General features: G+C 48.2%; 1 protein-coding gene across 5 annotated transcripts in view; it reads left to right on the top strand.

The window, feature by feature from the left end:
- Positions 1-27,309, top strand: part of MSI1 (musashi RNA binding protein 1) — a 56,315-nt gene that overhangs the window by 25,873 nt on the left and 3,133 nt on the right. For 2 of the 5 annotated variants that reach the window (XM_080986429.1, XM_080986428.1), the window contains exons 6-13: positions 1,163-1,255; positions 19,044-19,092; positions 20,999-21,081; positions 21,909-22,026; positions 22,858-22,938; positions 24,053-24,109; positions 26,805-26,873; positions 26,998-27,170. In XM_080986429.1, the coding sequence (XP_080842555.1) occupies positions 1,163-1,255; positions 19,044-19,092; positions 20,999-21,081; positions 21,909-22,026; positions 22,858-22,938; positions 24,053-24,109; positions 26,805-26,873; positions 26,998-27,170 (723 nt within the window). The remainder of the gene's footprint in view (positions 1-1,162; positions 1,256-19,043; positions 19,093-20,998; positions 21,082-21,908; positions 22,027-22,857; positions 22,939-24,052; positions 24,110-26,804; positions 26,874-26,997; positions 27,171-27,309) is intronic. The other 3 variants (XM_080986430.1, XM_080986431.1, XM_080986432.1) reach the window with 3 other exon arrangements.

Genomic DNA, 27,309 nt, shown 5'->3' with positions numbered 1-27,309 from the left:
GCACCACGAGCACATGGTTGGAATTGGGTTAATTCCATTAAGCAGTTTTGGTGACAGAAGGCGCTTTGCTGTTTGGGCGGGCTGTTCTCTAAGGCTTGGAATTGCTGCGGATTAGCTCTGTGCACTCCTTGGGGTAATTAGGAGCATGTGTTTCTTGCAGAGCGGGGATACAGCCATCCCGGGGGGGTGGGGTGGGGAGGGCAGCAGTGTGAAGAGAGAGCCTATTTGAAAAGAGCATCCCGGGCCCTTTCTGAGATCAGGGAGTTCTGCAGGGCTGAAGGGACCAGGAAGACGTACAGAGAAGTCTCTTTCCACAAATGCACTTGCCCTTTCTGAGCGTCTCAGAGTGAATGTTCTGCCAGCCATGCTTGGGGTGTGTGTCTGCCTGTCTCTCTTGCGGTGACTTACCAGCACTCCTGTATCAGATGCAGGGCCTTGTTGTGAGTCTCAGGTGGAAGGGAGAAAACACACACACACAGCGCTACAGTCCAACAGTTCTCCTATGCAAGTCCTGCTGAAGTGAATGGAATGAGCTGTTCAAAAGCACCCTGTTTAAAAGCTGTTGAAAACAGGATTTAATGGGTAGGCAAAGAAAGCAAAGCAGCGGGGGAATAAGTAGTTTGCAAGCAGACATTTCATGCAGGGGGTGTCACAGTGAAAATTCTGGATGAAGCGAAGCTGAATTCTGCAAATTGTGTAAGTTATGCAGATTAAGTTTCTAGGTTGCATAGCTCCCTGCAATGCAGAAATCTCAACTAAAGCTAAGTTATTCTGCATAATTTAATTATTGGGAGGGGCAAAGAGCTAAGCAGAGGTCACCAAAGCACCACCTGTAACTGCTGTAAAGGTTGTTCATCACATCTAGCACTTATAATTGCACAAGGCAGCAAACCACCGGAACCTTAAGGACTGGAACTTGGCTTCTTGATTTTTTTTAAGGGAAAAAGAATATTTGTTGGTGTTCTTTCTCAGGAAGCAGGATTCTTAATATGCATGGGATAGTGGCTCATGGAAATGTCTTCCTTTAAACTTGCACATAAATCACGGGATGGTGATAGACAGCATATTTTCTTTAGCTGGCAAAGTGAAATGAAGTTTTTGTAGTTTTGAAGGAGTGGCCCTTTTTGCTGTCCTATTGCCTTCTTGTCCTTCTGTCTTCTAGATGGTGACACGGACCAAGAAGATATTTGTGGGCGGCCTCTCCGTGAACACCACCGTGGAGGATGTGAAACAGTATTTTGAACAATTTGGGAAGGTAAGTGCTTTGGGTCCAGTTAAGCAGCCAACTGCATCCCTCCTCCGGGTATATCTAAACTGCAGCCATAACCTGGTTAGCAATCTGGGAAATGTAGTTCAGTCAGTGGAGGCAGGGAGGTGTTAGAAAGCAGAATTTTCAGTACTCTCACCAAACTTGCAATTCCCAGGATACTTTGCAGGGAAGCTGTGATTGTATAAAACCAATATTACACCTTTTGGGGTTTGCTGAAGGAAAGGATTAGGAAATGCAATGTTTTCCTTGCTAAGACATCCACAGATAGCTTGGTGTTCTGTCAGCTGACCTGGGAAAAAGCTGCCTGGCCTGTTCTTCTGCCTTTAAGACCAGTCTAAAGTGCAGAAATCAGCAGGTGATCAGTGGTACCACTTCCTGCTAATCACCAGAGCTGCTAAAGGCAGAGCTACAAGGACTGCTTGTAAAGTTGGCGATTCCAGCTTCACGGGAGGTTTATTTTAAAGGTGTTTTGCCTTTGGGTGCCTCACAAATTCACAGAACGTGAAGTAACCCAACAAGTCAATGCTCCCTCTCCAACCCAGATTCTCCTGAGATGAGGCTGAGGACTAGTGGCATGGCCAGTTCATAGTTCTAGGTGATTTGTATTTTCATTAGAGCCCTAAACCATGTGATCTTCAACTAAGTTTGAAGTTCTAACCCTAAGAGTTATTCACTCCTAAGCCTTATAGTTGACTGAACCCCTTCCACACTCTTCAAATAGTTTCTCTCTCTCTCTCTCTCTCTCTCTCTCTCTCTGTCTCTCTCTCTCTGTCTCTCTCTCCCCTTCCCCAAACAATTAAGACATTTTGGTGCCTGAGATGGAAAGTGGCCCTCCCTGTTACTTGATGATGGTAATAAATTTAGCTTGTTGGTTACTGGACCCATAAGGATTCTCCAGACAACTCAGAAAATGTTAAAAGCATAAAGCATGACATGAAATCAGAAAAAAGAACAATGCGTTCACAAAAAGCCGTACAGTAATCCAGCTGAACAGCACCAGAATCATTCTATCAATAGGGAGCAAAGTCATGATAATCCTCCCAGTGCCTCAAGTTGTAAGTTTTTAACCTGGCGCTGAAAGGCTGTTAATTAAGAGACCCCAGTGCAGGGCTCAATCATCCAAGAAGCTCTTCCGTGAACTTGCACAGATCCCCCGGTGAATTAAGTTCCAGGGATCGGACCTGTTAGCCTCCCACACTGCCACCACAGTCTGATAGCTGTGGTGGTCATCTTCCCTTTCTGGGCGTCTCCTGCCCTCTTATCTTTCAGAGACCTGTGATGCCACCTTATCCAGATTTCAGTTTCATCTAAGTTGCTCCCCAACTCTTGGTACCTTTTTTTTTTTTTTTTTAAAGTTCTTAGTCTTCAGCAACTAGCCCAATTGCCTGCTTTCGGTTGTTGGGAGCTGAATCTGAGTCAGAACACTGATGCTGTGTGAACTTTTTTTGTTAGTGTATAGCCATCCTATTTTACTTTTTTATTTTATTTTATAAACATATAAATAACTTCCAGAGCGTGGCTCAGCCTTATCCCCCAACCTGGTACCCTCCAGATACTTTGGATTTGACAACTCCCATCAACCGTCAGCGTTATGTGCCATGCTGGCTGATGATCTGAAGGGGAAGGTTGGGGAAGACTGGCATAAAAACAATATAGTCATCAAAATACAGTTGTACCTTGCGAGTAGAACGTTTTGGTTCCTGAATGCCGCAAACCGGGAAGCGAGTGTTCCAGTTTGCGAACGTTCTTTGGAACCTGAACATCCGGCGTGGGTTCCGCGGGTTCTGATTGGCTGCAGGAAGCTCCTGCAGCCAATCGGAAGCCGCGCCTTGGTTTCTGAACATTTTGGAAGTCGAACAGACTTCCGGAACGGATTCCGTTCGACTTCTAAGGTACGACTGTAATATGAAGTGGTGGAAAGAATAAAACAGCAGGTCAAAAATACAGTGCCGAAACAAAAAATGGTTGGAAAAGTAGAAAGGTCTTTGTCTGGTATGCTGTGAGTGAGCTTCCCTTGAGAGATAGTTGCTCAGGCAGGGTGTCATAGGAACAAAGGAGGAACGTAGGAAGCTATCTTATACTGAGTCAGGTCATTGGTCCAGCTAGCTCAGTATTGTCTGCACTGACTGGCAGCAGCTTTTCAGGGTTTTAGGCAGGGGGTCTCTCCCGACTGTACCTGGAGATGCTGGGGACTGAACCCGGGACCTTCTGTGTGCAAGGCAGATGCTCTGTCACAGAGCTCTGGCCCACCATTAGTCACGCACCTCTATTCAGAAAGTGGGTTGGCTCCAGTAATGGGCCTCCGAAAACGACCTGAGTCCACCAGCAGGTTGTCCTTGTGGCACAAGTCCCTAGTGGCGTGTAGTGCTTTAAAGGCGATCTGCCAACACTCTGAATTCTGCTCGAAACCAGACGGTGAGCTCTGTCAACACTGGCATGGTGATGTGGTCCTAATAGCTGGTCCCAGTTAGCCGCCCAAAGCAGATGTGTTTTCAGGTACTCTCTTCTGTACAGTCTTCAAGGGCAGCCCCACAAACATTTTGCATATCTGTTTTCCTGTTATGGTCTATTAATAGCTTGTTCCAGTGTGAAGGATTATGGGGGGGCACTTTAAAAGGGCTCAGATGGGCTAATTCTAGCAAGTAACCATGTGCCTTTCTATAGCCACCAGGGTCTTTTGGGGGTGGGGGGATAGACCCAAGCTTGTGAATGCTTGCTAACTGCTGCCTGGTGATTCTTAGCTGAATGCAGGAGAGCTAAGTGGGAACCTTCTAAGGGTTTAAAGGAAAAAATCATATAATTGTGCAGCTGGAAGGGACCCAATGCAGGAATCACACAACCGATGGCAATTTTGTGAGGTTTGTGAAATCCCCACCATTGTCTGTCCAACCCCACTCACAGGCTATGGGGTAGTGTGCCTCCTTGGAAGTGAATACCGTTCAATCTGTGGAACTTCCTTCTGAGCAAGTTTTTTCAAAGTTCTTCAGGATTTAATGTGAAATGCATATTTTTTAAAAAGAAAGATTCCAGCAGAGATTAGGCACCACTGTCTGTTCTCTTTCTCAGGACCCTCATTTTTATTTTTATCTTACTTTTGCTGGTTTGTTTACTTACCATGGTGTGATGCATTTGGATAACTATTCAGTCTCATTGACCCAAATGGCATAGGGTAGCCTTGGAAAAAGTCAGAACCATTGGGGTGGAGGTATTATGAGTACTCTTTTTAAGCGTAGGAGGCCATGGGAGGAAGGTTTGGTTAATGGAGTTACTACCTACTTTTGATGAAAAGAAAACTGGTAAACTGGAGGAGGATGGGAATCACAAGTGAGGAGAGTTGCTGCTGCATTCATGACCTGCTTGTGGGCTCCCCTTTGGGGCATCTCGTTGGCCACTGCGAGAACAGGATACTGAACTAGCTGGGCCATTGTCCTGATCCAGCTTCAGGGCTCTTTCTAACGTTCTTAACTGGGGGTGATGCCTTAACTTTCATGGAGGGAGAGACACATGGTGGGAGAGACCTCCTTGTTCCCTACAGGCCCTCTTGGGTGCTGAGATCAGCAGAGGGGGTCCTCTTGGTAGTTCCTCTGCCCTCAGATGCTCGGGGTGATGGTGGTGGCTTGGGCCAGGGCCTTCTTGTGGTGGCCCCTAAGCTGTGGAACTCCCTCCCCACAAAGGTGCGTCTAGCACCTTCTGGGGAATGCTGAAGACGGACCTCTTCATCCTGGCTTTTGACACTTTGGGGTGCATGTTTTTAAGACCCACCTTACGTTTATGATCGTAACCTGTTCAAAATTGTTTTTGAATATTGTGTTTCAATGCTGTAACCTGCCCTGGGGCCGCAGGGTGTGAAGGGCGGGAATTAATAATACTCAAATTGGCATGATCCAGGAGGAGCGGAACCACACCTTTGCCCGGGATCTTGCTGTTTGCCCAACTGCTGCCAGATTTCAAGTATCTGTAATCACAGAAAAGTAGAGTTGGAAGGGGGTATCCAAAGGTGCAGGAATTACAGCGTAGTTGTCTGTGCAGGAGACGAATCTTCCCGAATGTGGGTTTGAGAGAGAGCCCACAGCCCTTTTGCTTTCCTTCCTTTGCCCCTGCTACACATCCTGCTGAACTCCTTACAAAATTACTTCCTGGGGCAGGCGGCTCCGGCGTTTGGATGGCATTTGATACTTGGCAGCTGCTGTCGGCCTTCCCTCCTGGCCAGGAGAGCCAGCCAGCCGCTGTTGCACATGACTCTGCGCCCTGTGTGGATCCTAAGCTCTCTTCTATGACGTTGCTTCCACAGAGCCCTCCCTTATGTGGCCATGGATGCTCTTTGATCAGTAGTTGGCAGTGAAGGGGGCACCTTCGTGTCCCAGCATAGATCAAAGGTACAGATATACAAATGTGTAGTTTCCCCCCTCCCCCTCACTCCCCCCCCTCTGTCTTCTGGCTCAAAGAATCACAAAACCAGCTTCACCCTTTTCGTCTCTGTTGCTCGCCTAGTGTTGCCCAAAGACTTTTGTAGATAGTTTTATCATTATCTGTATAGTTAGACTTAGATGTAGGAAAAACAGTAATAATAATAATAATAATACATTTCAGCTGTTTATAGTGATTTTTTTTCTTTTTTGCCCTTTTCGTTCCCACTGTTGTTGTGTTTTAATTTTTTGTACGTAGCTTTGAAGGTCGCAGAGTGTAGATGACCACGGTAGCACATGTGTGTTAGCGACGCTCCATTTTCATATCCACTTCCAAATCATATGCTTAGCCAATGAATGTAGAACTTGAAAACAGGTTCTTTTTTTTGGGGGGGGGGCGGAGAGAAGTGGCTGTGTGTATATCTCTCCCCTGCAGCAAACTGATTTCAGAATTTGCCTCTGCCAGCAGCAGCTTGGTAGTGAAAGGATTCTACAGGACTTTTCTGCATGGAGCTCTTTCTTGGCCTAAGTAATGTATGAATACATGGAACAGGTGGGTCAGGGTTTAGCAGAGAGCTGGAATCAGAAGCCCATCCCTTGCCCAAACTTCTGGTTCATGCTGATTTGGTATCAGGATAGGCCCTGCTAAAGTGGTCCTCGTCCAGCCTCTGAGACCCAAGTATGTATTTATTTATTTCATGAAATTCATACACCTCTAGACTGTTTAAAAAACCTCAAAGTGGTTTGCAAAGAGAGTAAAACAATAAAACTATCAGTAAAAACAACTCTTTAAAACATTCAAAAGATAAAATCGGCAATTAAGAAAAAACAAGATTTAAACATACACCAGCATTCTACATGACTGGGTTGGCTTATCAATAAATAAAAATGTTTCTAGCAGTACTGTACAGTGAAGGTGCCTGCCTGATGTCAATAGGCAGGGAGTTCCACAGTGTTGGTGCTGCCACACTACAATATTTATTTCTTAAAATGCGGAATGGGTATTGCGTGGCACATGTAGCAGTGCCAGTTCCGCAAATCGAAGCAGTTGTGTGAGCATATTTGGGGTAATGAGATCTCACAGGTAAACTGGTCCCAAGTTGTTAAGGGCTTTATATACTAACACCTTGAACCTGGCCTGGTAGCAAATTGGCAATCTACCACAGCCAATCAAGTGCAATGGAAACCCCACATGAAACCTTGAAGTTATATCACTCCACAATGATTATTTTAATTTATTACCCATTCTTCGCTCTTAAGGTCCCAGGACACGTGCCAACAATTTAAAAGACAGCTTAAAAAACAGTTTTTAAAACTTGTACCTATAAAAAGAAATGCAGTCATGAAAATAAGGTGGATCCTGAAAATATACATCTCAAGTCCAAAGACCAGGATAGAGGACCCCTCCAGACCAGTGTTTATTTTTTAGTGGGTGTAATTCTGCAACATTCCATTGACACAATAACAGTGCATTAGAGGTGGATTTATGCAGGACTGATCACACATCGTTCTGCTTTATTAGCTGACCTGTGATGCTTCCCCAGCGTTATTGCTGTCTGGCTGTGTGTGTGCTCTATAGTGGAACTGAACAACAACAAAAAAGCAACAACCCTAGAATATTCGTAATATTAAAAAGTTGCGTGATTTCAGCAGGAAGTTGCAGGACATCCACTGATTGTAAAGTAAGCAGTACGACCTCCCTGGAGGTCTGCAGGTGCAAAGAGTATTGAAAGTGGATTGATGGCTGTTGGCTAAATAGTAAAGATTAGAGCATTGAAACCAGAATTACTTAGAACCACCCTGATACCATTGTGAGCTCAGATCGTAATGGATGCACAAGAAAAAAGGATGCCTGGAAGGACCCCTAGGCCAAGAAGCTAAGGGCTGGCTCAGTCGCAGTTTCTCCCCTTAAAACTGGAGGAACAAATTGGATAAATTGAGGCTCTGCCCAGTCCTTTATTTGGGGATGAGTCACTCCAAATCCTTCATCTCCTGTATAAGAGGAGAAATTTGAAGCAGTTTGCATTTGAAGCCAAATCTTTCAAATTTACAGTATGCAAAGCACAGCTTCCCTTGGAAACCAACATTTTGTGAAGCAGTTTTGCAACCGAAGAGCTTTTATAAAGAATGCATATTTAGGGGAAAGTGTGCATAAAGATGAAGGAGTTAGTGAAAATAACATACAGAAATGCATTGCATTAGGGAAATCTTGCAAAAATGTGTACAATAGTCAAAACTGCATTATAAAGGTGTGTGTTAGAAGAAATGCACACTAAAATACTGATGAATTTAAAAGAAAGGATGAAAGGAGCAAATTGCTGGAAAATATGGAGAGCTGAAATTACGATGAAGAAGAATAAGAGACTGAGGGAACCGAGATTGACAGATCCTTCCATCTCTATTTCCGTCTATAAGAAGTGTCAGTTCCTGGCAGTTTTTGCAGGAGAGCAATCCGTTGCTTAGCCTGTAAATCCTGCTCCAACTCTGCTTCCTTCTGTTGGGGGGGCGGGCAGATGGCTCAGAGGATGGTCCCAGGGCCTGCCTTCCAATTCTGTTGCTGAAGATGAGCAGGCCGGCCCTCTAAGCTGCTTGGCTAGGAGCTATAAGCAAGCTGCTCTGAGCTCCTTGAGGGAAAATCAGGGTAGAGCAATCAAACCAAATATATATAGTGGACTGTCCAGAGCTCCGGTGAGACTGATCAAAGCAGCAAACCCTGGGAGCCAGTTTCTGACAACGTCCTGTCATCTGCCTACAAAATCCACATGTGACTGGGGCTAAGAAGCGGGCATGCTGGAGAAATGTGCCAACTAATGAACGGCTTCAGATTACTCGAGTAAGTGAGCCAAGTCACTGCAAGGGAATTTAAACACACACACACACACACACACACACACAGACCCTCGTTCTGCCCTGACCCCTCCAGTTCCTAAGCACATGTAAAATCCAGCATGTGCATCAGGGGAAAAAATTAGAGAAGTCTGTGGGTGGGTGTGGGGGAGAAGAACACAAATTCTATGCTAGTCAGCAGAAACTTAACTGGAGGAAGAAGGACCACCAGCTTTCCTTCCAGGGAGCATCAAATTGCAGCAGCTTATGTGAGATGTCAGGAGTCTGGTATGGGGCTTAAGTACTTTGGAAGGTATGTAGGCATGCAGGACTTGAAAGGAAGTAGTCCAGTGCACCACCAGCTCCCGTGATTGGCCAGCAGTATGACCCACCTGGATTGGCTGGTCCAAGTATAAAGACTGTGAGAATCTTGGCTTTCCCCCCTCTTCACCTGGTCAACAGCATGGATCCAGCTGCCAACTGAAATCTGATTTGTTGGGCTGGATTTTGGTGTGTCTTTCTCTCTCCCACCCTTAATATGAGAGAGCACGGTTGACATGGTGAATTGGATGCCGCCTTGCAGGCTGCTCAGCCATCCTAAAGCAGATGTTTCTCTTTTTGGCATTTTTAAGGGCACTCTCCCTGACAACCAGCTCACAAGGGAAAAGTCATTGGCCTTTGTTTTAAGGTCAGGTTTACAGAAGGGTCTTTATTTGCCTGCTTTCCCTTCTCCCTGGGAGAAAATGCCGCTCAGTTATCTCGTAGAAGTATTGACAGATTTTGCTGAAACTCTGGAAAGGAGAGAAAATTCACAGAGGGTGATGCACCTTCCTTCTCGCCTCCAGTTTTGCTGGATTTTTAATAATCCCACTCAGCCACACACTCTGGAAACTGGAAAAGGTCCGATTGGTTCTTGGCCAGCAGCGGTTTGCAATTTTACATCTATATCATAAATGCCTGCTTCTAGATGAGACCATTTCTAATGGCAGGGGAGCATTCACTTCTATAACTGAATATTCCCCCCAAACAGAAATACTTTTTGCGCATAGAGAACTTTCAAGGGTTAGAACCCTTCTCCTTCTAGTTTTCTATAATATATTCCTAAGCTCATCGTCTCCAGATATTTTAGGCTAAAGCTCTCATGCTCCCTAACCATTGTTAGTGTGGGCTGGGGGCTGATGGGAGTTGTAGTCCAAAATATCCACAGAGCATCAGGATAGGGAAGGCTGTGTGTGTATATGTACATATAAATTTATATATTGCTTGATTGTAAAACAAAAGAAAACCTCAAAGCTGTTTACAAAAAGAAGGAAACAATGAAATTATTTTAACTCAGTTAAAAACAACTATTTAAAACATTAAAAAAATTAAAATCAACAATAAGCTAAAAAGCTGATTAAAGTACATGTCAACATTATTATGCATGTGCAAATAGGCTTCCCTAAACAAAAATATTCTTAGCAAACACTCAGAAGAATACAGCAAAGGTACTTGCCTGATGTTAATAGGCAGGGAGTTAGTAAGTGTAGGTGTTGCCATAGTAAAATACTAAGTTTTTACAAGTGCAGAACACGTATTACGTAGCACCTATAACTGCCAGATCTTCAGATCAGAGCAGTTGAGTAAGGTGTTGAGTATATGGAGTAAGGTGAGCTCACAGGTAAACTGGTTCTATATAGTGAGGAAACTTGTCCTCCAGATGTTTTTTGGACCACAACTCCTGTCATCCCTGAATACTGGGCCATTGAGGCTGGGGTTGATGGGAACTGAAGTCCAAAAAACATCTGGAGGGCCGCACGTTCCCTATCCCTGATCTGCACAAATAGGCAAGGAAGTAAATGTCTTTCTTAGCTACGCCAATTCAGCTATGCTAAATCTATACATTAAATAGTTTCCATGTACCTCTGGAGGTATATATATTTCACACATACAATCTATACTAAGTCTGCAGTGGCACAGCTGAGGCAGAGTTTTCCTTCCTTGCCTGTTGTTTGTGAACACCTGTCCTTCAGGGATTAAGTGGTGGAGTCGCTCCCTCTGGGTGGTGTGTTGAGCCTGCAGCTATAACTAGGTGAGAGACTTGGTTGCAAGGAAATTATTGTTCACGCCTGCTGCTACTTACCTTGCCCCGTGAGATACCTCCTCACATTGGAGAAGTGGCACACAACTAGATCCCTGCATGCTTCTGGGTCTGTTTGGCTCTCCTGCGATGCCTCCACCCTCTAGGCTTGAACATGTAAACCTGCTGTCCTTCCATTGGACTACAGCTCCCATCAGCCTCAGCATTGTATGGCCATTTTGGCTGGGGCTGATAGAAGCTGCAGTTCAAAACAGCTGGAGGGGGCACCAGCTTGGGGATGACAGGTACATAAGAACATACGGATAACCTGCTAGGTCAGGCCAATGGCCCATCTGGTCCAACCTCACAGTGGCAAACCAGACGCTCCATTGGGAAACCTGCAAACAGGAATTGAGCAACAAGAGCACTCTTCCTCTCCTTCGGTTTCTAGAAATTGGTATTCATAAGCATTTCAGCCTCCAGCTGTGGAGGCGTCATGACTAGTACAGTGGTACCTCAGGTTAAGTACTTAATTCATTCTGGAGGTCCGTTCTTAACCTGAAACTGTTCTTAACCTGAAGCACCACTTTAGCTAATGGGGCCTCCTGCTGCTGCCACGCTGCCGGAGCACGATTTCTGTTCTCATCCTGAAGCAAAGTTCTTAACCCGAGGTAATATTTCTGGGTTAGCGAAGTATGTAACCTGAAGCGTATGTAACCTGAAGCGTATGTAACCCGAGGTACCACTGTAGCCATCAGTAGCCCTCTCCACCATGAATTTGTCTAATCCTTTTTTAAAGCCATCTAGGTTGGTGTCCATAACGGCCTCCTGTGGGACTGTCCTGTTCTTCCTTCTACCCTGAATCCTAAACATTCAGCTCCATTGGATGTAAATAAAAAGCAAAACACAGTAGCGGTGAAAGGAGGTTTCCTCCTCCCCACAAGATAAGTGATTCTGGCCTAGTTTTCTCTGTGATAAATAAATCTTGCAGCTGTGGCTTTGCACCATGGCACGCTCCTCCGTTTGGAAAGCCCCTCCGTGCAGAAAGCTATCCTAGTCCTTTCCCTGACGTGCTACCTCAATGAGTGCAGTCTGGGTTTTCTGCAAAGGATCATTCCATCGTTTATGTCCCCTCTTGTTTTGAAGTGGCCCAGCTCGGATGCAGGTTTCATCCGCCTCAGTGGGCACTAGGCCTCTGCACTAGATTAGAGATCCCTCCCTCTCTCACACACACACACGTTCTAAAAATAAAATGCAGTGCACTTCCTTTCCCCCCCCACCTGACTCAGAGTTCCACCTCCAGATAGGATGTGAAGGTGGAACGGAAGTGAGGCTGAGGGGGCGTTCTGCTATTTATACCCTCTGTCTCTATAAGCGAAGGCCTCTCTTTCTGAATACGCTCTCTGCCTGTACTCCTCAGCGGCGCTTTCTTCCAGAAAAGCTTTTGGCTGGCTTGTGACGCCTACAGCAAGGAGTGGCGGGGTGGATTTTATTTGGGAGAGACGAGACACAGTTAGTAAACACCCTCCTGCCGCCGGCTCGTGGATGTTAAATCATCTAATAACTACACTGTGCTCTGTGGCTCAGCCTTCCCCCAAGCTGGTCCCTTCCAGCTGCTCTTGGACTACAACTCCAATCAGTCCCAGTTGCTGGGAGCCGTAGTCCAAAAGGGGGGACTTTGAATGTCCAGAAGAAGAGAGCCTAGATCACCATGACGGTCACTTCTCTATAACTAGACTACAGTGGTTCCTCAGGTTAAGTGTTTAATTCATTCCGGAGGTCCGTACTGAACCTGAAACTGTTCTTAACCTGAAACACCACTTTAGCTAATGGGGCCTCCTGCTGCTGCTGTGCTGCCGGAGCACGATTTCTGTTCTCATCCTGAAGCAAAGTTCTTAACCTGAAGTACTATTTCTGGGTTAGCGGAGTCTGTAACCTGAAGCGTATGTAACCTGAAGTGTATGTAACCCGAGGTACCACTGTACTGCAAAACTGGTTCTTTGTTTGAAACTCTGGGAAGCTGCTGCTGCTGCTGCCAGTCAGTGTGGACAGTATGGAGCTGGGTGGACTGATGGTCCACTTCAGTATAAGGCAACTTGGGGAGGGATGGAGCTCAGGGGTAGAGCATCTGCTGTGAATGCAGAAGGTTCAATCCAAAGCAGGGCTGGGATACACTCCAGCCTAAAGATGGCTGCCGGCCGGTGTAGAAAGTATTGAGCTAGATGGGTCAACAGTTCCTAAGCTTCCTGTGTTCCTAAGCTGTGGCGCTGACCCGTAGTCTGGTGGAACGGACTTGTGACTGAGCTGAGAGCTTTGCACAGTGTGTGTGAGGGCCGACAGGGCCTCCCTCGTAGGAGGCTATTGTGTGCCTGGAGGAGGAGGAGGAGGAGGGAACGAGTGGCCCTGGCTCTCCCTCAGGAGGCCCACAAGGACCATCTCCTCCATGAGGAGGGTTTGTCCCCAGCAGGGATGCCTTTTGTGTGGCTGTTGAGAAGCGCTTTTTTTTCCCTGGGAGAGAGAAAGAGAGAGCATTAGAGCTGGCGCTAATCTGATCCAGCAGCTCGGATTGGAGGGGCCAGGGTTGCCACAGCAACCAGGCCCCAAGAGAAGCCATCCCCAGCCAGCCTCTTTTGTTCCGGGGCGTTGGCAAAGCCAGCCACTGCGGCGGCGGCGGCCTCCCTCTGGAGAAGAAAAGGGCTCTGGAGAATGGGGCCCAGGGGAGCAGCGGGGGGTCTCTCCCCCCCCCAGCAGAGGGATCTGCCCAAAGAGGCACCCAACGGGCAGCCGCTACAATAGCCGCCCGCCGGGGGCTGCCACTCACACTTAGCGCTTGCCCGCCTGAACTTGGCGGCTCTGCCATAATCCCGCCTCTCCCCTGCCCTGGGTTTCCATGGACACCGGAGCCTATTGAGGACACACATTTTCCGCCTGTGAAATTGAATGCCCACCCGGTGTCAGGGAAGGCCTCCCTCGTCAATGGGGACGTGCTTGGAGAGCTCGAGGGGGGGGGGAGAGGGGGAGACCGGCTGGCTGGCCGTTCCCAGGGATGCTCCTGTCCACCATCTTCTTCCCTCCTGGCTTTTCATCCCAGGCTTCTTTGATGCAGTGGAGGGCCATTCATGCCTACCAGCTGTGATGGTTGTGCTCCACAGTCTGAGAGAGCAATGCTTCTGAATACCAGTTGCTGGAAGCCATAGGAAGGGAGAGTGCTCTTGTGCTCGGGTCCTGCTTGTGTGTTTTCCCCGTAATGGGCGTCTGGTTGGCCCCAGTGAGAACAGGATGCTGGACTTGATGGGCCATTGGTTATGCAACCTTGAAGCCTGCCTCCATTTCTCCGGGGCTTAGTGTGCTCGCTGACCACTTTGTGGAAGATTTGGGGTTTTCTTAAAACTTGTCTTCCTGTGAATAAAACACCGGAGAAGTGTATTTCTGTGGCGGTTCAGTTCTTCGGCCTCTGCACTGGAACACAGGGCCCTTTTCTCATCATTATCAAGAACTCCTAACAAATTTTATGTCCTTAATTCAGGGTCCTTTGGTTCTGCAGAGTCTTTCTCCTTTGAGGGTTGGAATTGTTCCTTCTCTGCTGTTTTATGTGGTCTTCCCAGCCTACAGATTATGTTTTTTTAATACAGGAAGACAGTGGTTTTTTAGTTAGGTCCTAAGGAGGGTGACTTTTTCAAAGACAGAGTTTCCTTTCTACAGTGTTCTTGCCTCTCGTCTTAGGCTTGTTCTTTGAGGGTATCATTTTGCTACCTGAGCAAAGAATTTTAGTGAGTCCCCAGGAAATCAAAGAGGTAGACAAATAGGTGATAGTGATGATGATGATGATGATGATGATGATGATGATAATAATAATAATACCACCATATGTGAAGGAGTACCACTTCCTCCAGAACAGGACTGAGACCACAAAGGTGTTAGGCGACTAAATGTGCACAGTGTTGTGTAGTGGTTAGAGCGTTTGGCTAGACCAGGGTTCATATTCTCCCACTCAGCTATGAAGTTCACTGGGTGACCCTGGGCCATCCGCACACTTTCTGCCTGACCTACCTCACAGGGTTGTTGTGAGGACAAAATATTGGGGACATGGAGGGAGAGCCTGGTATGCCACCTTGAACTCTTCTGGAGAGGCCCCCCCCCCCCAGCCTTGGCAGAATCCCCCGGTGGCACTGGAACCAGGAGGGTTTTGCCCCTGTCCTCGGCACACGTTGATGCCTGCTACCTTGGGGTTAATCAGGCCGGAACAGCAAGTGCCCTGTGCTCTATCCCTCTGCCAGACGCTTCTACTCGAGACGCCCGCTGGTAAAGTGGATAATCTCCTTTTCTCTCTTGCCCTGCTTTCTTTGCCCAGCGCACGTCAATCTTGAAACCCTTGCAACGTTGACTGCCAGGCTTGCCAATTGACAGCGGCCCTGACCCTGAACACAGAAAGCCCATTGTGAGCACCTTCTCCCTCTTTCCACCCCCCACCTCCTTCATCCCGGCCTGCTGACGTTATGGAAGGGCAGTTTCTGTGTCCTCCTGTGACACAAGGTAGACAAGGAAGCGGGGCACAGTTAGCAATCCTAGCGAGACCCTCCTCAACTTCCTTAGCCTCCTCCCACGGGGATGGAGTCAGGCTTCTGGTCTCAGGCCAACTGAACGGGCCAGCAACCTAGTTTTCAGGAACGGGCCCAAGGGTGCCAACTGTATAACTGCCACGCTCTGGTGCCTTGGTTCCTGATTCCAGGCTTTCGCCTCTACGACAGACCTGCTCTTTTGCAGAATCATACCACTTTTCAGAAGAAGCATGTGGACCGTTTGGCCACTGAACACTCTGAAAATAGGGCAGATATGGTGATTATTGCTGAGGGATAATACATTAATAGTTACTTGCTTGGATAGCAAACTTGAGTGGGTCAATGTATTTCAGTTTGGAAACAGAACTGGGCTATCTATTTCCAGATAACTTCAATTGGACCTCCAGGTAGGGCTGGGAAATGTCCCTGACTTGAAACCCTGGAGAGCCACTGCTGGTCTGTGTAGATCAGGGGTAGCCAGCTGTGGTCTCCAGATGTGGTTGTACTGTAACTCCCATTAGTCCCAGCCAGCCTGGCCAGAACATCTGGAGGTCACCACATAGGCTACTCCTGGTGTAGACAACACTGGGCTAGATAGACCAATGGTCTGACTCGGTATAAGATAACTTCCAGCAGTAGAGCACCAGCTTTTCATGCAGAACGTCCTGGTTTCGATTCCCAGCATCTCCAGGTAAGGGCTAGGAGAGACCTGAAAACCTGCCATGCCACTGCTGGCCAGTGTAGAGAATATTGAGCTAGAATGGATGGATGACCTGACTCATTAAAGGGCAGATTCCTATGTTTCTGCTTAAAATAAGGTCAATGGTTTCTACATAAATGTAGAGGGCTGCTTTGGCTTGCAGAAAGGATATCGGCTTTAATTTTTTTTTTAAAAAAAGAGAGATTTAAAAAACAAATGACAACCACCCAGTATGGCCCAGCAAGAACCTGTGAGCTTTCAGGAAATAAATGGAATGTAAGGGTTACTTGCAAGTGTCAGCTTGGGTGGGAGGGAATAAGTGGAAGTGGGGGGGGGGGGTTGGAAGAAGGAATTAGCCTTCTCAAGATCCTAACAGATTATAGTAAGCATCCTGGATTGGGGAGGGGTGGGAGGGATTAGGGTGGTGAGAGATGTGTGCTGTGAGGTTAATAATACATTTTTTTAAAAAAACAACAACAAACCCCTGTGCTGTACAGGGCTGTTTCAGGAAGAAAGACAAGGGGAATATGTATATTTTCCTTTTTCACACTCCGCAGAACCTTCCTGGCTGTGTAGATACCTGCCTTGAATGTGTGATAGAAATGGTTAGTAAAAAATGCAGGAAGCAAATGTCTTAGGGGTTTGGGGTGGCATTATTATTAATAATGAATGTATGAACAATCAGGGTACAAAATAAAAATAGAAGGAAAAAAAGTTACAAAACAATTACTTGTTATTATTTATTGAATTTACTGTATGTGCCACCCTTCCTTACACTCCAGAAACAATTGCAATTAAATCCATCTAATAATTTGTTTAAGTGTTCTGAAAACAGTTAAAACATTCCAAAAAGCAGTTACAGTTAAAAACATCATTCTATCCGGTAGATGTTAGGGTAGCCATGAACAGTATCCTACATCCACAAAATGCCTGGGTAAACAAGGATGATTTCAAATTCCTCTGAAGGATGATAATGAAGGAGAAAGGGTCAGCACACTGGGGAGGGCATTCCACAATTGGGGAGCCACCATAGAAAAGGCCCCGTCATGGGTCTCCGCCAACCACCAGTAAGGCCTTGCCTGCTGGCAGTAGGATCTGAGATGGGTGGTACTGGGGAATGCACTCTTTAAGGTCTTTATATGCTGATATTAACATCTTGAATTTAGCCCTGTAGCTCAGTGGCCACCTCTACAAATTCTAAATAAAACCATTTATACACGTGTTCAGTTAATATTCCATAAATGGCTGGATCACATCTGGGAGAAAGCCTTATTCAACAGAAGTATCTTCCATAGGCATCATTTGGGAATAATCCTCACACCTCACACTGATGTAGAGTCTGAGGGGGACAGTTACTTGTCTAAGTTAGTGGTGTGATCATGGTGCCTGGACTACAACTGCCATCATCCTTGACCTTTGGTTGTGGCTGATGGGAGTTGGAGTCCAACAACATCTGGAGGCCACCTCTGCTTGAGCTCTTAACTGGGGTCATCCTAATTCAGAGCTCTGGTTTCTTTGTTACCCGACGAAAAGATCCTCTGCAGGCTGCTTCCTACAGTGTCCTTGTGACAGCATAGATATGCTGGGCTTCCATCCTCTCCAGCCAAGTGGGGAACAACTTGCCTTCCTGGATTTTTAATCCGAATTGTGTTAGAATTCTCCTTGCCTCTTTGGAATGGCATTACAGATGAGCAGCTTACTAAGTGATTACATTTCCAAGTGGCATGTTAGCACTTGATAAACCATCATCCGTGTGTAACCAGAGTCTCTGGCCTGGAGGATTTTTCTGGATGCAGTCATAATGTTAGCAGTGTACAGGCTCAGTGGCAGAGCATCTGCTTTGCATGCAGAAGGTCTCAAGTTTAATCTCTAGGTAGGGCCAGGAGAGACATCCCCGCCGAAAACCAGTGTTGGAAACTCAAATATATATGCTAGACGCCAAATGGCTTCTTAAACCACAGCTACGGTTGCCAAAATGGAATGTCCAGTTGCCATTTTGGGGGCAAGACTGCTCTAATGTCTTATTTTTCAGATGATGGACTGACTGTCATTGATTCTTGGTTAAACATCTGGCTCATTCAGATGACAACCTTGAGCTGGGTTAAGAGCTTTGAAAACTTAAAGAAGAAGTCGCTTGATCCAGGGACAGTCTACGTATATATTGGCCTATTCCAACCTCTTTTTCTTAATGGTGACTGCTCCTGCTCAGGCTGCACAGAAGAAGCATTTTGGTTCCAGAAACTCGTTCCGATTGTGCAGATAAAATATAATTGATAGAATTCTACAGGATGGGGTCTGAGGATGTGAAAACAGTCCAGATCCAGTGATCTCCCAGGCATGCACCTCCAGATGGTGGAGATGTCAGGCATCATCCTGGTGCCCAGGCATCTTCCCTTGGTTGCAAGTGGTCAGTAGCCAGGTGCAAAATGCGTCTGGCACCTGGCTAATTTCAAACACTGCCTGAACCCCTGGAGAACTGCTGCCAGTGTATGTAGACAATACCGAACTAGACGGACAAATGGTCTGATTTCTGCCTAAAGGAGCTTTCTAGGTTACTATGGTTTTATTTGTTTCTTTGTTGAATGATTGATGGCCATTTAGGGCAGTTCCACTTCTTTGTGGCATTTGGGTGACCAATGTCAATATCCAGAAGTGCCCAGCAAAGGGGCTGGTCTGCCTAAGATTCGGGCAGGATGGGGGCGAAAGGCATGGGCAGCACAGTCTGTCCCAGGACCTATCTCAACAAACCTGGGCGCTTGTGGTGGGAATCCTACAGGCGCCTCTCTCCCTTTAAAGAGATAGTGAAACAGCTTTGGTGCTTGGCTGCCCTTTCGTAGCACCCCAAACCTAGATACAGTGGTACCTCTGGTTGCGAACGGGATCTGTTCCGGAGGCCTGTTCGCAACATGAAAAGAGTGCAACCTGAAGTGCTGTATCTGCGCAGGTGCGCAGTGCGATTTGGTGCTTGTGCGCATGCGCAAGCGGTGAAACCTGGAAGTAACCTTTTCTGGTACTTCCGGGTCGCCGCGGGACGTAACCTGAAAGAACGTAATATGAAGCAAACGTAACATGAGGTATGACTGTACCTGGATCCAGCTGCCTTGCTTTGCCTGATGATAGGCAGAGAAGACCTAAGGCTTCGGGGGATTAAGTCTAGGAACCGGTTCCCTTCCGACCCCAAACTCAGTTTCACTCCCCCCCCCCCCATCTTTGTCTCTTGCAGGTGGACGACGCAATGCTCATGTTTGACAAGACCACGAACAGGCACCGAGGTGAGGCCCTGTATTTTGAGGAGCCAGGCTTTGGGGTGTTTGATGGGAACCCAGGCACCACTTGCGACTGCCTCCGCCCTCCTGCCCTGCCCCACCCTGCTTGCAGCTCCTTCCCATCCCCTTCCCTCCAGCCTCTTCCTTCCAGATCCACTTTCCTTCGTCAGCCGTGTCCTTTTACCCGATGCGTCCCCTCTCAGCACAGAGGGCTTTTTGTCTGCCTGCTTCCTGTGCCGTGTAACTCTTTGCCGGCGGGGGCAGCCTCTTCCCCTTCCCCTCCCTGGTCACCTACGTGGCTCCATCTGTCTGTGTGTCTTACCTTGTCCTGAGTAATTTGAGCCCCCGGGGAAGCTGACACGAAAGCCAGGAGGCTGCCTCTCCTCCTTTGCCGCAGCACGGGGGGTTGGGGCTGCGGCGGCAGCTGCTCCCACTCCTAGGTCACCTTTTCCCAGAGCCTCCCTTGGGGAGTTTGGTTACAGAGCAGGGAGCCTTCTGCAGGCTGCTGGCAGCAGACCACTCTCCTGCTTGGTGGTGGGTGGGTGTTGTGCCATTCAAGGCAAGGCTCGCCCTCTGGCTTGAAGATGACTGATGTTAGCCAGCGCCCCCAGCCCCTAGATGCCTGACTCCTTTGGGAATTAAGAATAGCTCATCCCTGCTTTCATCTTTCACATTTTGTTCCCAAACTGTTTTGGCCAACCAGCCTCTTGGCTCCATAAACTCATCTCCATTCCCCTTACCTTACCCTGCAAAGAGTATTGTTCAGAATAACTGTTTGCACGACTCACTAAGGAATATAACAGCACAATGAAATTCAAAACGGAAACAGTTGATTGCACATTTATTCAAAAATCCAATAAAAACCATTTAGTTTAATGAATTCAGGAAAATGGGTGGACTTGAGCCAGTGATACTAAGTTTTCAAAGTCCGGTGGTCATTTACATCCCATGCCACCCTCTTTCCTGCTTGGCACTCCCCTGGGTAATCCACTGCCCCCTTTGGGAACCACTGGTCTAGGATGCTGCTTGCTTTCCCTGATGTGGGACTCCGCTACAAAATGATTTAAAATAATAAGAAGTATTTATTGGTGTTTTCACGCTGCCTCAGCAGAGAGATAAAGGGTAGCTGCTTGTTGTTTTAAACACACACACACACACACACACACACACACTGCCTCATATTCACCCTACCTGAAGGGGTTGCCAACTTCCCAGTCACTTCCAGTGCCTGTGACTTTTTAAACACGTTACTGTGCGATGTGGTGCCTCCCTCTTAGTGCTGTAAAGGCTTTTTTTGCCTGCTGGCTTCAGCAGATCAAACTGCTTATGGAGACCCAAGTGCAGACTTAAGCAGGTCCCCCATTGCCCCGCAGTTCCTCAGTCAAGTGACAACACTAAGCCTACCTGTAGAAATACTTTGGCTTTCTGCATGTGGCAAGGTTGAAAGCTATGTTTTGCACAGGAAGCAAATAAATTCTTTTCCCCCCAACCTGCCTGCCTTGCATTCACACATGTGGTGAAATCTGGTGGGGTAGCTTTTGAAAACCTGGTGCCCTCCAGAGGCTTTAGAATACACCTCCCATCAGTTCCTGACAGCTGATGGGAGTTATAGCCCAAGTCCAAAGCAGTAGTAGTACTCCTGAATACCAGTCGCTGGAAACAGCAGGTGGTTGAGAGTGCTCTTGAGTCCTGCTAGAGAGCTTCCCCATTAAGGCATCTGGGTGGCCACCGTGAGAATTGGACTGGATGGGCTACTGGCCTGATCCAGCAGGTTTCTTTGCATGTTGTGTTTGTGTCTTGACATTCTGACAGGACCTGAGCAGGGTAGGATCCTGGCCTGGCCTTCATTCTGCCATAGAATATGATTCTGCAGCATCTCGACCAGGCCATAACTGCTTTATTTCTCTTTCAGGTTTTGGATTTGTCACATTCGAAAGTGAAGACATTGTGGAGAAAGTCTGCGAGATCCACTTCCATGAGATCAACAACAAAATGGTTAGGAGGAGGAAGGTTGGGTTGTGGATTCTGCAATGTGTGTGTATATGAAGTGTTAGATGGGTCTCCCTTCCTATCGCACAGCACAGCTGCCTGTCTATGATCTATGTGGCCAGTGATTCCTAGTGTTGTCAACTATACGTGCACTGGGAAAACTTGACTAGATTGGAGTTGCTGATTTTTTTAATTATTTTATTCTGGCAGGACTTAACATGTCTTTAAAAGTTGCATGATGGGTGGTAATTCAACAGGTGCAGCCCCCACCACCCAAATATGGGGATGCAATGAAGGTGAACACTCCACCCATTGTGTTTCTGTCAGTTGCACCACTTTTGAAGAGCCACAGGAGCCTTGTAAGGAGGAAGGAGGAGGAGGAAGTGGCAATGGGGTTCCACATTTAATAGGGGACGGGGTGGAAATGAGCAGGAAGAATCCAAGCAGGAAATGCTGTGTGCAAAGAACTGTTGGATCCAAACTAGTTTAGGGCAAACTTTTTTTTAAGTTGTCGTGATGGGAAACCAGCCTTTTGTGGCTTAGAAAGGAGACATAAAAAGAAAATAATGGAGCCGTCTTTGCCCTTTAGAAGTTTTGGACGGCAATTCAAATCGGCCACAGCCAGCACAAAGTTGGGGAATGGTTTTGCGGGCATGGTTGTGGAAGGAAGGGGGGATGCAGCAATTTTTACAGGGCTGGGCTTGAAGAAAGCTCTTCTGCTTGTAAATCTGACTCCGGGGTTGTGAAGTGAGGGGTTGCTCTACAAGCTGACATATCCTACATAGTTAGGGGAGCTGTCAAACAAGCTGTGTCCTTTCTGTGTCCCATGCCAGGTGGAATGTAAAAAAGCTCAGCCAAAGGAAGTGATGTCCCCCACTGGCTCTGCAAGAGGGCGGTCCCGGGTGATGCCTTACGGAATGGACGCCTTCATGCTCGGGATTGGCATGTTGGGTAAGGACGGCAAAGGAGCTCTCTTCAACTGCCTGCGCCCCCTTACTCTTTCCCTCTGCCCTTATTGCTCTGCAGCAGACAGCCTGTGTTAAGACCTGTGCCGAGTTGTGTAAGGATCAGCTCTCTGATGTCAGAGGTCTTGTGATGGGGGTAATACATTTGGGCGGGCGGGCATTTGTCATCCTGCACTGCCCTCTTCTGGCAGAATGGGCGCGCTGCAGATAATTCCAGTGCTAGAGCAGAGTTTCCCCATGAAGGAGGTACACCTTCCCCTACAGATTAAAATTTGACACACACATTGCTCTTGCACATGAAGAGCATTCCTTCTGCATGGTGCAAAAGTAAGAACTGCACACACTGCTTCCTGTTTAAAGGAGGTGAGTCGCCTCCAGAGCACTTAAATCATGCAGAGCTGCAGCACGGAGATTTGCTCTGCTTGAAGGTGTTTCGAACACAGCACAGGATCCTTTAATGACTGGACTAAGTAAATGTGGGCCTAAAGATTCTTTGTTCTTCTTATCTTAATTTTTCCACAAGTGCTGTTTTGCCATAATTTTGTTGTGACGACTTGTCAGAGAAGCAGTCTCTTAAGTTCTTCCAGTGTCTCATTATTGTGAGCCTGGCTGTTAGTAGAGGACAACCTATTAAAGGTTTGAACTGTAAGTGAATATTGTCTCCCATAAAAAGATTGAGGAGAGCGAGATTCGGACATTTAGAAGATCCCTTCTGTTGCCTTTCATGACTGAGGGACTCCGGAGGGTGAATCTGATGTGTGTGTGCCTTGCTGTGAAATAATCTAACTTTTCTCAATGCTTTTGTCTCTGAGAACAGGTTACCCAGGTTTTCAGGCTGCCACCTACGCCAGCCGAAGTTACACGGGCATTGCGCCTGGCTACACTTACCAGTTCCCTGGTACGTCTCTCTCCCTTTTCTCAGTTGTTGTGCCTTTGTGCTAAGGGTGGGCTCCCCAGTGACCCCAAAATTCATCCCTACAATCCCGGCGGGTGGTGGAGGATGGATGACAGACCTCAGTCCCAGAGTCCTAATGCAGCCCATGAGGACCTTCAGCCCTTGGGACTCTACCCTAGCCACACACCCTCTCACTAGTCCTTGAACTCTGATAATGCTTCATTCTCATCTGGATGGAGATAGAGGGGATCCATGCGAGTGTGTGTAGAAACTAGCCTACGGCACAAAGATAAAATTCACACTTGTTGCTCCGCCCACTTTTGCCTCTGGCCCCACCCACCAGCAACATGTGCCCCCCTCCCCAGGTTGCCCAGATGGGAATGTGGCCCTATGGCTGAAAAGGGGATTCGCTGCCTCTTCTCTAAACTTTTGCCAATTGTCTCCACTCAAGAAGGAAGTGAGAGAAACCTCTGAGGTTTTAATAGGAGCAGGACGCTGATGTTGTGGTTCCCTCCTTGGTCCCCTTCTCCCTGGAAACTTGTTAGTCCTAGAAAGGGCAGCTTGCAAGCCTCTCTCTCTCTCTTAATCTGTTTTTCTAAGCCCCTCCTTCCCTCCCTGCTTCTGATCCTCAACACCCGCCTCAAACCCCCTCCCAGAGTTGCCACCTTCCTGAAAACCGGAACACAAAGCCCTCAACCCCACCATCTAAAAGCCGGATATTAATTGAGACTCTCAATCAAAAATCTAACGGGCTCCAAACCTAAAGGAATGAAAAATAATTTGTTACTTCAGTTTGGGGGGGGGGTGGTATCACAAGAAGCCTGCGAGGCAGGTCACTGCTGCTGTTTGCAAAGGGGGAAAATCCTTTGTTCAGGCGGTCATACTGAGCCAGGGCATCTGGTGCCGGTTTTTAAAGCAGTGGTGGGTCTTTTCTCACCTGCTCCCTACTCTATCAAGTCCAGGCAGCAACTCTGAGGATTTGCCTCACCCAGAATATTTGTGTTTTCTGCTGTTGCGCCTCTTCTCTCCCCTGCCCCTTCCGCTCTGTTTGCTGGATCCTCTCTTTCGGGGACGAAACCGACCACATATCCTAAGTTGTCTTGCCTTTCATTTTTAGAATTCCGGGTAGAGAGGACCCCCCTCCCGAGTGCCCCAGTCCTCCCTGAGCTGACAGGTCAGTCCCACCAATTTCCTAAACCTTGCAAAAAGCTGGAAGGGTGGGGTGGGGGCACAGAGATTTGGGCGGCTCCAGCCCAGTTACCGCCTTGCAGCTTGTTTTGGGGGAGCGGGCGGGTGGGAGGTTGGTAATGACCCTCGTTTCCTTTTCCATCTGCGTGAAAATTCAGGCTTTTGCATTGTTCTGCAACAGCTCCACGTTCAGGGAAATGCATTTATTGTTACATCCTTATTTGAAGGGCGCAGCCATTTAACACCACCGATAAGGCACCCACCACACAACGCTTTTGCTCTTTCTCTCGGCGCTTTTTCACCAAGCCTCACTCTGCAAAGCATAAGAGAGACACCGCTGGTCAGAATGAATGTTGCTGGTCTGCGTGGACTGAGGAGAAAAGGGGTCGCCTTTTACCAAGTGTGGGGGCCTTCAGCCCTCCCTATGTTGGCTGAGGACTCTGACTCCCATCAACCCCAGCAGCCAGCATGGCCAATGGGTAGAGCCAAAGGGAGCTGTAGGCCCGGAGTTTCCCCCTCCTCTGTCTTCTACCAAGGCAACTTCACATGTTCGTGGGCAGTTTGGAAATCCCTGTTCTGCTCCGAATTCTGGTGCCTCCTCCTAGAACTGTGAACTACTTAGCTATGCTTCCTGTATTGCAGGGGGTTGGACTAGATGACCCTCGGGTCCCTTCCAGCTGATTCTGCTGCATTGTTCCTTACTCTTTGCCCCCCCTGAGAAAATAGCCATGCCAATGCTGGAATGGCCCAGCACTGTTCCCCCCTATTTTTCTGGAGATGGAATGGGGTGGACTTTTTTGGGGGTGCTCCTTCCCTGCGCCCACTGTTCACAAGGGAGCAGAGGGCACCTTCTCCCCACCCTCCTCCTCCTCTTCCTCCTCTCTGAGTCTAATGCCTCCCGCCGCTTCCTTCCCATGGCCCTTCCGCCCTTTGGCTTGGCCTCGCACTTGCATTTCAGGGCGCACCTCCTGCCCCCCGCTGCCATTTCCCCAAAGCTTTGTAGAAGCTGCCACGTGTGTCTCCTGCCCAGGCAGCGCTCTGCTGTTCCTCTCTCTTCCTGAGCTAATGGACTGACAGGCCCGTCTCATCCTCCGTAACATCCCCTCACTCGTCACACTTCCCTCTCTTTCTTCTGAGGTTTGGAGCTTCAGGGGTGGGGGAGACCTTAGCCTACTTCATGCCACAGCTTTCCAAGATAATTTGTTATAAGCACCCAAAGACCCTTCAGCATAGGCATTTGGTACCCTAGGTAATAATAATAATACAGTCATACCACTTGTTACGTTCGCTTCAGGTTACGTCTTTTCAGGTTGTGTCCCGCGGCAACCTAGAAGTACCGGAAAGGGTTACTTCCGGGTTTCACTGCTTGCGCATGCGCAGATGCTCAAAATGACGTCATGCGCAGAAGCGGCGAATCGCAACCCGTGCACAAGCATACGTGGGTTGCATTCTGCTCATGTTGCGAACGTGGCTCTGGAAAGGATCCCGTTCGCAACCAGAGGTACCACAATAATAATAATAATAATAATAATAATAATAATAATAAAGCCTTTCCCCAGGCTTAAAATCTTGCTGCTTCTGACCTATTTTATTTTCTTAACGTGGGTATCAAAAAGCTTTATTTCATTGTGGAACCCTCCCCGAGATGGCGTCTGTGTGGTTCTCAGGTGGTCATCCGTACAGGCCAGCCTGACCTGAGCCAGACTTACTTAACTTCGTCAAGTTGGTGGCCTCGTGTGCCTTGAGACGACGGCCACAGTCTGGAGCTGACAGGATGCTGAATCCAACCACGCTGGCTATCCTAGGTAGACCACAGTTCAAGGTCACCCCGCTCCAAAGAATTATGGGAGCCGTGGTTCGTTAAGAGTGCTGAGAGTTGTTAGGAGACCACCCCCACTCCCCTCCCAGAGCCGCTACCCCCTAAGTGGTTTAAAAATCAATCCTTTTTCCCAGGGAACTCTGGGAACGGCAGCTCTGTGAGGGGGCTAGGGGTCTACTAAGCAGTGCTTTTTTCCTAGAAAAATAGGAGCCCTGTACTCACCATGAAGCTGTTACAGTAAGTGCCATATTTTTTAAATTACAACCAAAAGAAGTGCCAGTACTGCATGCCCTTGAGTACACCCCCCCGGGGGGGGAGCACTGCTCCTAACCACTCTCAGCACCCTTAACGAGCCACAGCTCCCAGAATTCTTTGGGGGAAGCCATGCCTGCTTAGAGTTCTTTAAATATATGCTGTGGCTGTGACCTTGAACTGCTGTCTGCCTGGGGCAGGGAGAGCCGGCGTGGTTGGAACTCTGCCTCTTGCCAGCCCCAGCCAATATGGCCCAATGGACTACAACTCCCATCATCCCTTGACCAACATTGCAGCATGTTGACTATCCCTGATGTAATTAGACAGTGAAGTGGGAGGAAACCTATGAAAGCTTCCGAAGCCAGCAGAAGGCAGCTTGTTCCTCGCCATCCCTGAGATCTAAGAGGCATTATTCCCTGCGTGGAAATTCTACTTCTCAGAGAGCAGGGAATACCAGTGACTCCAACTCCCATCAGCAGGCGAGGGTCACCACCTCCCCTATCCCTGGCTCATGGGCACTGGTGCTCCTCAGATTCACCAGCCACCCACGCCTTCACCACCCCTGCGGGGAAGCCCAGGCCTGCTCTGATGTCTCTCCCTTTCCTTCCAGCCATCCCTCTCACTGCGTATGGACCCATGGCGGCGGCGGCAGCGGCGGCGGCTGTGGTGCGAGGGACAGGTAACTGCCGTGCTCCCTGGGGGGTGGCCACCTTGCTGGCTTTGGGGAAGCTCTCTATTTGTTCTGGGTGAGGGGTGGGGCGGGGGGACAAGGGGGCCTTCATTTTGGCATCTTCACTGGCTAGTCCTGCTTCCTCCTGTAGGGTCCACCCCGAGCCGCACCGGTGGATTCCTGGGCACCACCAGCCCCGGGCCAATGGCGGAGCTTTACGGAGCAGCCAATCAAGATTCAGGAGTCAGCAGCTACATCAGCGCAGCGAGTCCCGCCCCGAGCACTGGCTTTGGCCACAGCCTAGGGGTGAGTTATCAGCAGGAGGGCCCTGTGGGGCGGAGCAAGGAGCTCTCTAAAAAGCAGCCTCTCCCAGGCTGCTGCCCTATGGATGTTTTGTACTACAGCTCCCATCAGCTCCAGCCAACACGGCCATTTTGGACTGCAG

This window comes from Podarcis pityusensis (assembly GCF_964106645.2).
Source record: "Podarcis pityusensis genome assembly, chromosome: 16".
Classification (NCBI taxonomy): Eukaryota; Metazoa; Chordata; class Lepidosauria; order Squamata; family Lacertidae; genus Podarcis; species Podarcis pityusensis.
The sequence above is the reverse complement of the archived record's forward strand: the minus strand, read 5'-3'. Positions and strand labels throughout refer to the sequence as shown.